This window comes from Lithobates pipiens, unplaced genomic scaffold, assembly GCF_037356315.1.
Source record: "Lithobates pipiens isolate NorthernLeopardFrog02 unplaced genomic scaffold, aLitPip1_a1.2 Scaffold_25, whole genome shotgun sequence".
In the NCBI taxonomy this organism is placed as follows: domain Eukaryota; kingdom Metazoa; phylum Chordata; class Amphibia; order Anura; family Ranidae; genus Lithobates; species Lithobates pipiens.
In genome coordinates, this window is record NW_027507787.1 from 111,250,023 (window position 1) to 111,266,576 (window position 16,554).

The 16,554-nt window shown below is 44.5% G+C and overlaps 1 protein-coding gene across 2 annotated transcripts in view; it reads left to right on the top strand.

Annotated features, from left to right (window-relative positions):
• Positions 1-575: 575 nt before the first annotated feature.
• PRPF19 (pre-mRNA processing factor 19) overlaps positions 576-16,554 on the top strand; it is a 563,471-nt gene continuing 547,492 nt past the window's right edge. The window contains exon 1 of one of the 2 annotated variants that reach the window (XM_077454802.1): positions 576-765. In XM_077454802.1, the coding sequence (XP_077310928.1) occupies positions 747-765 (19 nt within the window). In that variant the 5' untranslated portion in view covers positions 576-746. The remainder of the gene's footprint in view (positions 766-16,554) is intronic. The other variant, XM_077454803.1, reaches the window with a different exon arrangement.

The following is a 16,554-nucleotide window of genomic DNA, read 5'->3' on the forward strand; positions in this document are numbered from 1 at the left end:
CAGTGCTAAACCTTTCATCCAATTTCTAAATTGCTGCATTTGTAAATACCAAAAACCAATATAAAGGAATAGTAGTGGTAAAAAGCACTTGCGGGTTTAACCAATCATTTCTTTTAATACAATTCTCCTTTAAGGGGGTGTGGCAGAGGGGTGTGTCCTATGAATACATACTTTTGCTAATAGGTGTCCCTCATTCCCATTTCAGAAAGTTGGGAGTCTGGGAGGTATGGATTTGGCATGCGATATGACATGCTAAATCGCATCAATGTGAACGTAGGCTTAGTGACAGCAACGAACCATGCCTGCATAAAGTCCTTATCACCTGACTATATTCTTTACATGCAATGTAGTGTACACAGAATAAAAATCATTGCTAGAAACGTTTTAGGCAAAAAAATGCTTTTCAAGTCTCTTTGGAAAAAAAAAAAGATTTTTAATATGTAGCAATAAAAGTGCAGTCTTTCACAAATCATGAAGTCAGAATGAAAACATGTGCCTTTCACTAAACTACAAACAGCACTCATTACAGCACTTTTCACCCTGGAAACCTCTGTTGAGAAAGACGTCACTTGCCACGGAAGCGGAAGCATAGGAAGCCGGAAGCTTAGCGTGTTGAATTGGCGGCACGTTTTATCGCTCATTTTTAGTCCGTATTACGAGATTTATCTGGAGTTGAGCTAGCCGAGCGGAGGAAGAAACTCAAGAGGCGTTATTGCTACGGATTTACTGAAGAGGGCTGTGTTACCATGTCTTTGACTTGCTTTAGTGAGTGTCGATTCAGCTAGCGTTGTGATCTGAATATATATATATATATATATATATATATATATATATATATATATATATATATAGTGTCTCAGTTGCGTGGGATTATTATTGTCTTATAGTTTTAATAGCTGCTATGTTTTTCTTGCTGTGGCTAATGTCGGCGTTTGCAGAGAAACGCCAGACCCAGTTAGCTATGGGCAACACTGGTTTAGGTTTCTCTAATATGTTTGGGCGTTAAAAATATGTATGTTAGGTGACATTTGAATTGATTAGTACAGTGTATCTCGAAGATGAAGCGTTGGGGTTTTTATTTTTATTGTTGCATAATGCCATGGGTGTTTGGGGTAGAAAGTGAGGGAAAATCTTTTGTGATTGCACATCATTATAATGTTAGGTTTCAAGATTTAAGCTGGGTACACACTATTAGTTGTGTGGTATGTGTGGGGTTTTTTTTTCTACCCCGCTAGTTGTACAAAAAAACTGTCGGCTCCCCTTTTATTTTATTTTTTATTTTTTTATATTAAAAAGTATATCTTCCTTACACCCATCATATAGGTTCATGACTAACTCCTAGGTAGAATGCCCATATATCCCACTTCTGGGTGTATTTATTATGAATTATAATTAAAAAAAATCCACTGTTTTCACAGTATAAAATAACCCCTTTATAGTAGCGATTATCTGCTCTTTTTGTACTAGTAAAGATTTAACCCCCTGATTGCCCCTAGAGTTAACCCTTTCACGCCCCTTTTGCCAGTGTCACCAAGCGATCATTTTTCTGATCGCTGCATAAGTGTCGCTAGGTAGCTAGTTATTTTTTTAGGTTCACCGCCAGGTTTTTATAGCGCTAGGTACCCCGATATACTACCCAATAATGGTTTTAACCCCCTGATTGCCCCTAGTTAACCCTTTCACCAGCGATCACAGTATAAGTGTCACTGGTGACGCTGGTTAGCCAGTTAGTTATTTAGGTTCCCCGTCAGGTTTTTATATAGCGCCAGGGACCCCCATATACTACCTAATAAAAATTTGAACCCCCTGATTGCCCCTAGTTAACCCTTTCACCACTGATCACCGTATAAGTGTTACGGGTGACTCTGGTTAGTTTGCTTTTTATAGCATCAGGGCACCCACCATTTATTACCCAATAAAGGTTTAACCCCCCTGATCACCCGGCGGGTGATATCAATTAGGTTTTAGGGTCAGGGTCTGCGTCGCCCCAGGCAGCGCTAGGTTAGTGCCAGTACCGCTAACACCCACACGCAAAGCATAAACCTCCCGTAGTGGTATAGAATCTGAACAGATCAATATCTGATCAGATCTATACTAGCGTCCCCAGCAGTTTAGGGTTCCAAAAAAACGCATTGTTAGCGGGATCAGCCCAGATAAACGCTAGCACCTGCGTTTTGCCCCTCTGCCCAGCCCACCCAAGTGCAGTATCGATCGATCACTGTCACTTACAAAACACTAAACACATAACTGCAGCGATCGCAGAGTCAGGCCCGATCCCTGCGATCGCTAACAGTTTTTTTTGGTAGCATTTTATATTTAAATCCGGAAGGCAGTGCTTGGTTTTCGGGGTCCCGTACGTGGCTAGGCTCCCAAAAAGTCCCCCACATGTGGTATCCCCGTACTCGGGAGAAACAGCAGAATTTATTTTGGGGTGTAATTTGACTTCTGCCCATAGCATGTGTGAGCAATATATCATTTAGTGACAACTTTATGCAAAAAAAAAAAAAGTTTGTAATATTCCCGCAACTTGTGGCAAAATATAAAATATTCCATGGACTCAACATGCCTCTCAGTAAATGGCTTGGGGTATCTACTTTCCAAACTGGGGTCATTTTGGGGGGTTTTGTGCTATTTTGGCATTTTATGGCCTTTGAAACTGTGATAGGTAGTGAGGAGTGAAATCAAAAATTTGCACCCTTAGAAATCCTGAAGGTGGTGATTGATTTTCGGGGTGCCGTGCGCGACTAGACTCCCAAAAAGTCCCACACATGTGGTATCCCCATACTCGGGAGAAGTAGCGGAATATATTTTGGGATGCAATTCCACATATAACCATGGCATGTGTGAGCAATATATCATTTAGTGACAACTTTTTGTAAAAAAAAAAAAAAATTTTTTTATTTTTTGTCATTATTCAATGGTCTCAACATGGCCCTCAGCAAATAGCTTGGGGTGTCTACTTTCCAAAATGGGGTCATTTGGGGGGGTTTGTGCCATCTTGGCATTTTATGGCCTTCAAAACTGTGATAGGTAGTGAAGAGTAAAATAAAAAATTTATGCCCTTAGAAATCCTGAAGGCGGTGCTTGGATTTCGGGGTCCCGTACGCGGCTAGGCTCCCAAAAAGTCCCACACATGTGGTATCCCTGTACTCAGGAGAAGCAGCAGAATGTATTTTGGGGTGTCATTTCACATATGCCCATAGCATGTGTGAGCAATATATAATTTAGTGGCAACTTTCTGTAAAAAAATTTTTTTTTTTTTTTTTTTTGTCATTATTCAATCCCTTAGGACAAAAAAATAAATATTCAATGGGCTCAACATACCCATCAGCAATTTCCTTGGGGTGTCTACTTTCCATAATGTGGTCATTTGGGGGGGTTTGTACTGCCCTGCCATTTTAGCACCTCAAGAAATGAGATAGGCAGTCATAAATTAAAAGCTGTGTAAATTCCAGAAAATGTACTCTAGTTTGTAGACGCTATAACTTTTGCGCAAACCAAAAAATATACGCTTATTGACATTTTTTTTTACTAAAGACATGTGGCTGAATAAATTTTGCCCTCAATGTATGACTAAAATTTAGTTTATTCGATTTTTCTTATAACATAAAGAAGAAAATGTATTTTTTTTCAAAATTTTCGCTTTTTTCCATTTATATCGCAAAAAATAAAAATCGCAGAGGCAATCAAATACCATCAAAAGAAAGCTCTATTTGTGGGAAGAAAAGGACGCAAGTTTCGTTTGGGTGCAATATTGCATGACCGCGCAATTACCAGTTAAAGCAGCGCAGTGCGAAATTGGAAAAAGACCTCTGGTCCTTAAGGTGTTGGTCTGGGGCTGTAGTGGTTAACAATCCTATTTTTTTGTATGGCCAGAAAAAGTGACAGGCACTTCCTGCAGTGCCAAATCACAAAAAACACTCTGGTCTTTTGCCAGCCAAATGGTCCGGAGCTTAAGTGGTCGTCCTCCTGACTGTGGATGAAAAGTGCAGCTTAGACTAAAGTTGACACATGCCCCTGCTATAGGTGTGGTTCATTTAAATACCTCCCTGAAGTCTCACTATAAAGCTTCATGTACACGGGACGTTTTACAACCTGCATGATTTAATTTGACAGATGGTAAACAACATTTAAAAACGTCCGATGTGCTGTATTTACATGCCACGTTTAGCCACATTTGCATTTTAAGAGGAGGTTTTTTTTTATTTTTAATTTTTTTTGTAAAAGATGAAAAACACCTATAAACAAAACACAGCTAAACGTAGATTACCACGTTTACACACATTTTACAAGATAGAGAATTAGGCATGCACCTGTTTAAAGTAGAACTACAGGCAAAACCTTTTTGCTTTTCCTTTTTTGGATAGAGCAAGGGAGGGTTGTAACGTGTGTGGGGTTTTTTTTTTCTTCCCCTTCACCTCCTGTCCCATAGCCAAATTGGAAGTGCGAGGAAGTTGCTGCAATTTAAGGCCTGGTTCACAGCTATGCATTATTTTTTTATTTTTTTGTGGGTTTTTCAGTTTTGCGGAATCACGCTACAGTCCATTTTACATGTTTTCCTATCGATCATGTGGAAAGGGCCAGGGACTTTTTTCTGGTTTTTGGTTCCATAAAATTCAATGAATCAAAAACGTGTATTGCAAAATGCAGCTATCTGCATAGGTGTGAACCAGGCCTCAAGGAACTTTTTGGGGTCCCCCAGGTAACCAGAACTAGTGTTCCCATTTTGAAGATTTCCCCTCTATTACTTTTCTGGGGACAGCCCAAATGTTGTGATTTACTTTCACTTTCAAAGATAATGGTAAATGACAGAAATCATTATCTATAAATATTTATTTATTTTTTGTGACTGCGACATTATGGAAGACACAAAGGACAATTTTGACACGTTTTTGGGACCATTGGCATTAATACAGCGATCAATTCTTTAAAATTGCATTGATTGCTGTAAAAATGTCACGGGGAGGGGTTAAGTGTGTCCTAGGGGAATGTTTTTTTTTTTTTTTTTTTTTTTTTTTTTTTTTTTCCCCCATTAAAGTTTTTATTGGAAATAAGTAGAGATAGTTTTACAAATTGTCAGGATATAACAGTATATGCACAATGACATCGTATTAAAAATGCAAACATGTTATACAAGTTCCAGAGTAACCGTAACAGTATCAACTATAAAAATCATACAACATGTGTTCGTGTGAACCTGAGAGAGAGTTATCCTGTACGACCAGAGGTAACAATTGAGTGAACAATGCGGTAAACTCTTTCGCATTCTGTGACTATATGTATTTGTTCGTAGGTTGTCTAGATTTAGTTTCTGATTCAGAGGAATGTGTTGCATATGTCTTTAGATTGTTTGTGGTAAGGAATGATGGATAGACATCAGTCTAGGATTCGGTCCAGGATTATGCGTGTCGCACGTGTCTCATGCTTTGTAGAAGCATTTAAAGTGGTTGTAAACCCTTACAAACCACTTTGACCTACAGGTAAGCCTAGATCAAGGCTTACCTGTAGGTCCAAGCAATATCTCCTAAACCTATATGGTTTAGGAGATATTTGCCCGAAAACGGGCACCGCTGTCTACGGCGCATGCGCCGTAGACAGCGGCGCGCAGGTGCACTGAGCGCTGCATTTTCAAGAATGGAGCTGCCGCGCGCGTCGACTCCCGTGCGCATGCGCGCGAGTGACGTCAAAGCGGCTTCGCCGAATGACAGCGGCGGAGCTGCGAGACCCCCCCCCCCAAGAAGATGGATGCGGCGGACTACAGGGGACAGCGGCGACTTCGATGGCTCCTGTGTCAGGTAAGTGACACATAATGGGCTACTATGCGATGCATAGTAGTCCATTATGCTTTGCCTTTGCAGGGAATGAAAGAGGAAGTAAACTCATCAGGGTTTACTTCCTCTTTAAGTAACCAGTCCAGCTGGTTTAATTGGTTATATCCGTTGAATGAGCAAGGGGGGGGAGCCGGGTTAAAAAAAAAAAAAAAAAAGGGGGGGGGGAGTGAGGTAAGAGAGGAGATCTTTCTCACTTAAGAATTGGATTTATAGCGGGAGTGTTTGTATGATTCAAAGGCGAGAGTAGATGGGGAAGAGGAGAGGGATGAACCAGACGAGTCAGGGGGGGGGGCAATAGCCACCAATCTAGCCCCTGATTTCGACCCGCCCCCCCCATCCTCCCCATGGCTTCTTTATGTTTTTAAAGTCAAGGGAGTGAGGAGTCTCGCTTATTCAGTTAGTATTTAATTGCATGGTGCGTGTGTAGTCTGGGGTCATTTTGAAGTGGGACCAGCAGGCCTAACGTGAATTGTGTTTAGTGATGTTTTCCTGTGAGATGGCTATAAGTTCTTCCATTTCAGCGGTTCTATTGATCCTCATGAACCATTCCTTGATTGTTGGAGGCCTGGATGTGCCCCAGTGAACAGGGATGCACACCAGCGGTTGAGAATTTTGTATCCATTTTCTTGGGTGGATACGTTTATTGATCCCTTGAGAGTGTATTCAAATATTTGTTCCCATTGGTCGTCTGTGATGGTAATTGCAAGTTCTTTCTCCCAATAATGGCAATTTTTGTGTTTCCGTGGATGCTTAATAAAAAGGAGCTGATATATGTATGAAATTAGGTGTCGTGGTGCAGATTCCGAGCATACAGCTTCAAATGGAGTAAGGGACCTGGACCAAAGTGGTCTGTGTTTGGGGTCTGAAAGAAAATGCTGTATTTGCAAATATGTCCATAAAGGGAATTTCTGATCCTTCATTTGTGATGCTAGCCTATCTCGTGATGTGTAAGAGTTTGCTTGAAAAAAGTGTTTTGCTCTTATGTTTGTGTGGCCACACAGAAGCAAGAAAGTTTGAGGACAGTCCGGGAGGGAAATCGGGATTGACTCGGATTGGGGTCATGGGGCCAAGTATTGTTGCTAATTGCGAGTTGGAGCAAGCTTTGTGGAAACAACGTAAAGTGGGGCCTATAAGAATGTTTGGAGGCTGTGTTCGGGATGTGTTTGGAGGGTAGCCATGGTGCTGTCGCTAGGGGTTTTTCTGCTAACTGTTCTTCTAGTTCTACCCATTGTTTAGTGGATGCATGTAAGTTCCAATCAACTACTCTGAAGAGACAAGCCCTGTAGTAATTCGTCAAGTTGGGTAGACCTATGCCCCCTTTAGAAGTGGGTGCTGTAAGGAGTTCAAATTTTATACGGGGGCGTTTATTGTGCCAGAGGAATTTGGAGCAAAAGGTTTTAAGTGTAGCGAAGAAAGCTGGTGGTAAGTGGATAGGTATGGCCTGCATCACATAAAGAAGTCTGGGTAGGATATTCATTTTTAAGATTGCTGCTCTTCCGAACCAGGAGAAAGAGGGGTGGTCCCATTTATGTAGATCTTTTGATTGTATGTAGTATTGGGGAGAAGTTTAAAGAGTAAAGATCCGTAAGTTGGGTTGGGAGTTGGATACCCAGGTAAGTTATAGCCCTGGACTTCCATGAGAAGGGAAAGTTGGTTTGGCATAACGCTACTGTTTCTGCTGGTAAAGAGACATTTAGGGCGTAAGATTTGTCGAAATCGTATTTTAAGATTGCAGATAGCCTGAGATTCTCTAAAATCCTTCAGAAGATTTGGAAGGGAAATATGGGGTTCAGAAAGGGAAAGCAATATGTCGTCAGCAAAAGCTGAGACTTTGAACTCGCATTTTGGGATGATAATACCTTTTAATGTTGGGGTTGCTTCGGAGACGGTTAAGAAATGGTTCCAGTGTGAGCACATAAATAAGTGGCGAAAGGGGGCATCCTTGGCGTGTCCCATTCCTGACCGGGAAGGCATTCAACAGGTGGCCGTTCACTTAAACTTGTGCAGCGGGATGTGAGTTAAGAGCAAGAATTAATTTGAGCATCTTGTCACCTAGACCTATCGATCTTCAAGTCTCAGATATGTAATCCCAGGCCACTCTGTTGAATGCCTTCTCTGCATCCAGTGAGAGGAAGAAGCCTTTCTGATTGGAAGCCTTTAAGTATGAATGGATGTTGATGGCTTTGACTTTATTATCTCTGGCTTCCCGGCCAGGAATGAAGCCCACCTGGTCAGTGGATACAAGTTGCGGGATAAACGTGAGAAGGCGGTTGGATAGGATTTTGGCCAGAATTTTTGTGTCCACATTGAGGAGAGATATTGGGCGATAGTTAGAGACTAATGTGTGATCCTTCCCTTCTTTTGGCAGGACAGTTATGTGTGCTTCTAAAAGGCGATGTGGAGGAGTGTTTCCTGAGGTAATGGAGTTTAGTGCGGTTAAGAGAGGGGTGTTGATAGTGTTCAAGAATGTTTTGGTCTGGGCCCGGGCTCTTTCCGTTTTTCATTTGCCTAATTGCTTGGGTAAGTTCTTCCCCGGATATCGGTTTTTCCAGGTAGAGGGCCGCTGCTTGTAATATTGGAGCGGGGGGGGGGGGTAGTGTCAGGAATTCCCTGATGGCGGAGGTTCTATGTTCTTGTGTGTTATGTTGCGAGTTTGGTTGTTCTATGTTGTAAAGAGTGCGGTAGCATTGTTCAAAACATGAGGCTATATTTCTATTATTTGTGGCGAAGGATCCATCAGGCTTCTTAATTTGCCGGATAGTCTGTCTTGCTCTTTTCGCCTGCAACGCTCTGGCTAAGAGTGCTCCGCTTTTGTTGCCGTGTTCGTAAAATAATTTACGTGAGAGGGTCAGTTTTTTTTCTCAGTTTCTGTGATAGCTCATCGAGCAGGAGTGATCGTGCGTGAGTGAGTTCTTGCAGGGTTAATGTAGCTTGCGTTTTATTTATTTATTTATTTATTTTTTTTTAGGGGTGCACCGAATGGGTTTTTTGGTGCCGAAACCGATACCGAAAATGAAAAATACACTAGGCCGAAAACCGAAACCGATACCGAAAATGACTGACTGTTTTTAAAAAATATTTTCATACAGCAGATGGTCAGAGACTGCAGGCATGGTGCGGGAGATCAAAGCAGCCTCACCGGTTCCCCTCAGATGCAGCCTGCCTGATAAAAAAAAAAATACATGCACAGTGTTTTCCATGTATTCCAATGGCTGTAGTTCACACCATGCAGTCAGTTTCCGGTGCGGAAACTGACTGCATGGTGTGAACTAGAGCCATTGGAAGACATGGAAAACACTGTGCATGCATTTTGTGCAAAAAAACAAAACAAACAAAAAAAAAAAACACACGGAACTGCATCTGTTGTGAACTGGCCCCAAGCAAGCTACCTGGTTCCGTTCCAACAGACTTCTATTGGGAATGCTCATATCGTTACCTCTACTAGCAATAACTTAACCCTTTCCCATTCTATCACATGGAGATAAAAACCTAGCTGGGTCAAAATCAAGATTATTATTATTTTGTATTATATGGTCAATAAAGGGAGTACAGCCTTTGTCCTGTGACCTGGTGTTATATAGCATGGCTACATTCACACAAGTGGCCAGAGGTGGATAGTTTCAGAGGCAAACAAATGACTTTTGGATGCAGCAGCACTGTGGGCACAAAAAACGTGTGATTTAGCTGCGGACAAAACTCTGCAATGCTTGCCCTGGGCACACTCTTTCCCCCTCATGCAGCTTGCCAGTGTCTAAATGCAGCCTTACCCATGCCCGGATCAGAGCGGTGATCTCCATGTGTCACGGAGCTGTGCATTGAATTGCCCGGGCGGCTGCAGTAACAATGTCCCGCCTCCTGTAATCACGTCACGCTGATTCAATGTCCCGCCACTGGATCAGTGTACCGTCTGTCACAGGAGACGGGACATTGTTACTGCAGCCGCCCAGGCAATTCAATGCACAGCTCCGTGACACACGGAGATCACCGCACTGTCGGGCGGGACGAAAGGAGGACAGAGGACTGGGGACGGACAAGGAAAACACCCGTGCAATGGGCGGCACCAGGGGGCGGAGCCCCACACAGGCCCCACCCCCATTTTCGGCCCCATTATCGGCAAGATTTTCCTTTCTGCATTTTGCCGAAAACACCATTTTCGGCCAATATGTTTCGGCGGCCGAAATTTCGGTGCATCCCTAGTTTTTTTTATGTGCTGCTTCTAGTGATTTAATTTGGGTTAGTAGTTCTTGGATGCGTGCTTGTTTCTGACGTTTACGTTTGATTGAGAGAGCTAGGAATCCCCCTCTAATTGAACATTTATGAGCTTCCCACTGCGTGATGGGGTGCGTGTCCGGTGTGTTGTTTATATGGAAGAACGATTCTAGGCAAGATTTGTATGTGGTCCAAATTGGCCTGGTCTGTCAGTAAAGATGGGTCTAGGCGCCAAATTTTAGATCTGTCAAGGGATTCCGGTAATGTGAGCGAAATGGATATGGGGTGGTGATCTGAAATATACATTGGTTCGATGATGGCTTTGGTTAGGCAATGTAAATCCTGTTGAGAGATAAGCAGATAGTCGATTCTGGAATACCGGTTGTGAGGGGCAGAGAAGAATGAGTAGCCTTTTCCAGTAGGGTTTAATGTACGCCATGAATCGTGTAGAAGTAGATTGTGTAATTGGGAGTGTATTTGGCGTAAAGCTCTGTATGGGATAGATCAGGGCTCGACAAACCCCGGTCGCCAGGTCGCATTTGCGCCTAGATTTCGTGTCCTGGCGACTGGGGCAACGCTGCTGGGGTATCCTGTCTCCATTTGGACCCCGAACTCCGCCGCGCAATTCCATCGGGCCGCGCCGGCCAGTAATTGAGGCCGCGGCTTTGCGGCCTTCTAAAATTTTTCGGTAGTCTGGCGCCATCTTGTGGTGGATGTAGAAATTACACCCTATTCCAATAATGCTAATTCCTAATGGAGTGAAGCTCCCCTGCCTGTTTTTTGCCCAACAGTGAGTGTGGTGGCTGGTAAATGGCTTCTCATTATATATATATATATATATATATATATATATATATATATATATATATATATATATATATATATATATATAATATTTTGTAAAAAAAAAAAAAATTATTTTAATTAAGGAAAAAAAAAATATTATTTGTAATCCTCCCTGCTTGACCCCTTTCACAAGGGCTGTCTGATCAGGTTCACCTGTCAGTTTTTCAGGTGGACCTGATCGAACCCTTAGCAGGGAAATGGCAGTAAATGAGCGGGAATATGTCGGAAATAAGTCACATTCTTTTGTTAACCACTTCGTGCCCGCGCTATAGACGAAAGATGTCTACAGCGCGGACACCAATTGCCGGGAGGGCGTCCCTAGACATCCTCCTGTTTACTTCCCCTCTGCACGCCGCCATGGGCGAGCATCGGGGAAGTTCTGTGTTGGCCGTGTCCCTTGGATACAGCCAATCACAGATCATGCTAAATGACCAATCACAGCGGCCATTTAGCACTCGAGCGGTGTGTCCAATGAGAGGTGATCTCGTATGTGGGGGGCTGGGGGCCATCTTCCCCTCACTTGTCACCATGTCAGGCCAGGGACAGGTCCAGATCGCCGTCACGGACCTGGCTCCTAACTTTTTTAGCTGGCTCCTAGATTCCAAGCAAATTTGTCAACCCCTGGGATAGATGAGGTTCCCGTTGAGGAGTCGAGGATGGGATTGAGGGGTGCATTAAAATCTCCACCCAATATTACTATCCCAATTGGAATGAGGATAGAAGGGAGACTATTTTGTGAAAAAAGGGGACGTGTTTCACATTAGGTGCATATATATTGGTCAGAGTGGTCGGTCTGTTGTGTAAGTGACATTTGACCATAAGATATCGGCATTCCGGGTCTATCAGTGAGTCTGCAATTTCAAGGGGGCAATTTTTCACCAATAAGATGGACTCCTTTTGATTTGGCTGAAGGGTTTGTAGCGTGGAAAGCTGTAGGGTAATGGTAGTTTTCTAGTTTTGGTAAATTGTTCGCTCTGAAGTGTGTTTCTTGTAAGAAAATGACGTCCGCTTTGTGGCTTTTCATCATTGTGAGGACTTGCGAGCGTTTTTCTGGCGTGTTTAGCCCTTTCGCATTGAGGGAGATTATTTTGAGTTTGAGAGGGCTTAGGGAAGCTTGTGGATGCATGATATCGGAGTGATCTGAAGTAGAGAGAGGGTTACTGACGAGTAATGCGTCTGAGCGCTTATCTGGTGGGCTCTATACCCACTTACAGGAGAAGGAGTGTGCGTGAGGGATGGTATGGGGGGAGCAAACAGTAGCGAGGAGAGAGGGGGAAAAAAAAAAATTATAAAAAGGGGGGGGTGGATGGGGTAGTTAGGCCGGTGGAAGAGGTAGTCCTGCTACTCTTCCTGGATCAGTGTGGGGTTACCGGATGAGTTCAGCAGATGTGCAGTATCTGCTGTGCGGGGGTTGCGAGGATCGGTCGTGGTTAGCCTCGTCCCGTCTCAGAGAACCTAGGTTCGTATGTCACAGGATAGTCTAAATGTGGTGTAGGGGAAATGGAGAGGGAATCCTTCAGTTTGTCAGGGGGATTCATAGAGCATGTGTTAGGCTTTGGCAGTGTTGATGCAAAAAAGGAGTAACTCTTTTGTGTATATCAAATATCACATATAAAAGCAAATCAAAAATAACACAGGCGGCCAGAAGCTTCTGGTCTGACAAGTAATTTCAACATTTAACATAACCTTAACAGGGCAGGAGAGGCCCAAGTGAGGAGAGACAACTTAATTTAAACCATGAACCTGCAAAGGAGTGGGACATTCCCTAACGTGTCGCCATATTCGGTGATGGGGAGGCATGCACAAGAGGGATCTTACTTATGTGCATATCCTTGTGGGTGTCCTGGATATTTAGGAAGTGGTGGTGGTGGGTACCAATGTTTAACCCTGGTAGCTGCTGGTAGGCGTCTAAGGTGTAAGCCTAGTGTTGTGCTGATGCGTTGGCTCTCTGTGGCGCGATGGAGTATTTTCCAAGGCGAAAATGAAAATGTGTGAATAAAACATCTCGTTGGGCACGTGTCCATACATTGATTCATATAGAGGTTCCCAGGACAAGAGGGAGTTTGATGGTAAAGGTAGAGTCGAGGTTTGGTATGGAGCTAAGGTGGAATTCCCGTGTGGGGCGAGGGTACGGGTATAGGTAGCGATACCCTCCCCCTGGAATTGAGCCCCATTGGGCCAGGTGGTTACATGAGGTGTCCCCTCTATATCTCATAGCCCCCCCCCTCCTCGAGTTTATGGGGGGAGGCAGGGGAAGTGGGCAGAACTCTCCCCCTTGTCCTGTGTAAAAGGTGAGATGCTAGGAGTACAACCAAAAATATATATTTAGAAATATACAATACTATAGATATAGCATGGTGCTGAATCAATCAGAAACTATCATTTCTGTTCTGTACCCCCTCCCAGTCAGGATGAGTTCAGTGACCTCCTGGAGAGCTGCCAGATCGGTATACGTTTTGCTGTTCCGTGTCTGTGGAGCGAGCTGAGATCTGATATTGTGTTGAGTTTTTAGTTTGCTGTGTCGGTCTGTTCTGAGGGGGCGGGGGAATCTCTTAGGGGTTAGGAGACCTGAGTTGTAGCTTCAAGAGTATCTCCCATAAGATATTAGTTCCCATTGTAAGCGTGGAACGTCTGCGGTAGGGGACACGAGAGTCAAATGCCATAGAGGCTCTGTTATGTGCAGACATTAAGGAGGATAAGTCCCAGAGAGTCGGATTATGCGAGGACACCCAATCGACAAGGGACTGTCATAAGATACATATCAAACAGCATAAACTAAAAAATAAAAACCTCTTAACTATGTGTCTTATAACTTACAGTTCGGATGGAGATAAAGTGGGAAAAGATGGTTTTGGAAGTCCATGGCTGTCACGCACCGGCGTGTGCCTATAGCAGGCTTCCTGACGTGATCTTCTGTGGACTGGTGAGGCCGAAGGGCTTCCGTTGTGGTGATGCCGTGCCTGTTGTGGCGGTGATGCTGGAGGTGATCTCTGGCGATGTGGTCTTTCTGCGTTCCATTCCATGGGGTCTTCGCCATGTTCTGCAATCCGTGGTAGTGAACTGCGGTGTTCATTGTGCCAATCGGGTAGATGTGGGATCGACACATTTAGGGTGTTGCAAAATTGGCGTTGGTCCTCCGGGACCCTAAGTAGAGCGGTACGACGTCCCATTGCTGATGCAGAGGCAAAAGGGGAATTTCCACCTGTAAGCGATATTTCTTGCTCGTAAGGCGTCTAATAAGGGACGGAGATCTTTCCGGTGTTGAAGCGTAATCCGTGATAAATCTTGAAAAAGCTTAATTTCTGTTCCTTCATGTAGGACCTGTCTCCGTTCTCTGGCGCGTTGAAGGATTTCCTCTTTCAGGGGTAAATTTACAAGGCAACAAATAAAGTTGCGTGGTGGATTCGTTTCTCTACCTCTGGGACGGAGCACCCTATGGATGCGTTCAAATTCGATTGGTGAGTCAGGAGGTCTATCCAGTAGGCCGTTATAGATCGCTTGCACACATTGTTGGAGATTGCTGGGATCGACATTTTCAGGGAGATTTCTGATCCTTATATTATGTCTTCGTCCCCTATTCTCAAGATCCTCTAAGTGCCTGCTCATCTCTCTGATCTGTAAGGCGTGATGATCCGCAGTTCTCTGAGCTTGAGTAATGGCGACTTCCTGTTTATTTGTGGTATGTTCCACCCTGTCTAAGCGTGTGGCCATTGCCTGTATGTCCAGCCTAAGTTCCTCTATAGCTGCAGCCAGTGTGTTTTTACTGTCTGTGGCAATAGATTGCATATCATGAAGAAACAGGGGTTGAGCTGTGTTATGGGCAGGGCTGTGCTGGCTGTTGGAGGAGCGCTCTGGGCTGCTGTTAATCGAGCGCGCTGTCTGGGAAGGGGCCTGTGAAGGAGGCGGCGGGTCCCGCTGTTGTGGCCTGAATATCGCGGGGATGTTGCCGCTCTGCTGGCTCTCTCCATCCCGCGGGAAGCGAGACCTTGTCGTGGATGAGTTCCGGTCACCCTTACCCATCCTTGGCTGTAATGAATCCTCCGTGGAGCTCGTTTTTAGTCCTCGGCGAGCGGGAGCTAGCTAGTTAGGCGGCCATTCACGTCCGGCGCCAAGCCACGCCCCCCTTTTGCGGAATGTTTCTAACTGACTAGGAGATGGTCTTTGTGACATGGACACTGATCGCTACACTCCCGATGAGAGGGAGCAGACGATCAGTGTCCTGTCATTAGGCAGAATGGGGAGATGCTGTTTATATCGGCATCTCCCCGTTCTTGAGCTCTGACACGATCACGGGTATCCCCACGGCGATCGAGGCACGGTCACGGAGCTTGCGGCAGGCGCGAACGGCAGTAATCTCAACGTAACGTATGGGTACGTTACTTTGACCAGCCACGCCTTTCTGCCGACGTACGTATGCCAACAGCGGTTGGCAAGTGGTTAACGGGGACACAGACAGAAATAAAAACTGACGGGTGTTCTAATTCAGTAAGGTTATAGTCACTCCATACATTAAGCATATATGTCCAATTTATGTATGCACTTATGTGTCTCCCTCATCTTCCAGGACAGCTACTTGAGAGATTGGCTCTGCCCTCTACAGGAAACACATCTGATACAATTTTTCAGTTTCCAGACCCTCCAAGAGCACACCATAATGTTTGTTGTTTTTCATAGGTCTGGTAACTGTGGTTGGTGGACCCCCCTTCTGTGGTGATAGCCAAGACTGGTTGTGACCATGTCTGAGGTGTTTTTCTATATTTATAGATCAAGAAGGGCCCCCTGTATGTTTTGGATTACTTGCCTCCCTGGTGGTTTAGCAGTGGCAACTCCCTTCCATGGCCAGCGCCTAGCTGTGTGGAGTCTTCCTCATGTATTCCCTGCGTTGGGTGTACCAAAATGGTGTTGGAGGACATCTGGTGACGCAGCAGGATGGCGCCGGAACCGGAAGTCACAGGACACACTTCCAGGACGCTGTTTCTTAAAGGATCTCAGCATGGTATTATGCAGGGGACTCGCTGCTTTAGAAAGAGTCTGCCAGACCCAGGGCAGCCTAGTTTAGCGGTGCAGCGGCAGTCGGAGGAGTCTCTCCAGTCAGTCTTCAGTCTCCTCTATGGAACTTGAGGATAGAACTGAGGATGGAGCACTCGCTCGAGTTCAGCCAGCGGCAGCATCCGGGTCCAATTCTGCCCGCAGGGTAAGCCCTTGTCTGTGGATAGAGAACTACTGCAGCAGGGGGGCTGGTACAAAACTTTTTTTTTTCCTAGGTTGACAAACCTGTAAAGAAAAAAATGTGGGAAATGTAGACAGGCTTACTGATAGTTGTAAAAAAAAATATTTTGTGAAGATTGTATTCCAGCAAAGGCAGGTTCTGGGGTCTACTGCTTCTTTTAAAGAGTTGACTTCTTTGCCTCTTTTCTGTCCTTTAACTACAGAGTAGCCGGGCTAGGGCATTCCACTTTTAAACCTGTGACTCAGGAGCCTGCAGCATATGCTAAGTCTCCACCTCTCTTAGTATCAAAGACCATTAGTTCACGTAATGTTTCTGACCTGGGAGGAGGTGAGAATCCAGTATTTTCATCCGATGAGGAGTCTGCTTTAGAGGATGAGGATACTGGTAGCTCAACTAGGTATCTTTCCAGTTGAAGTGATTGACGAACTACTAAAATCA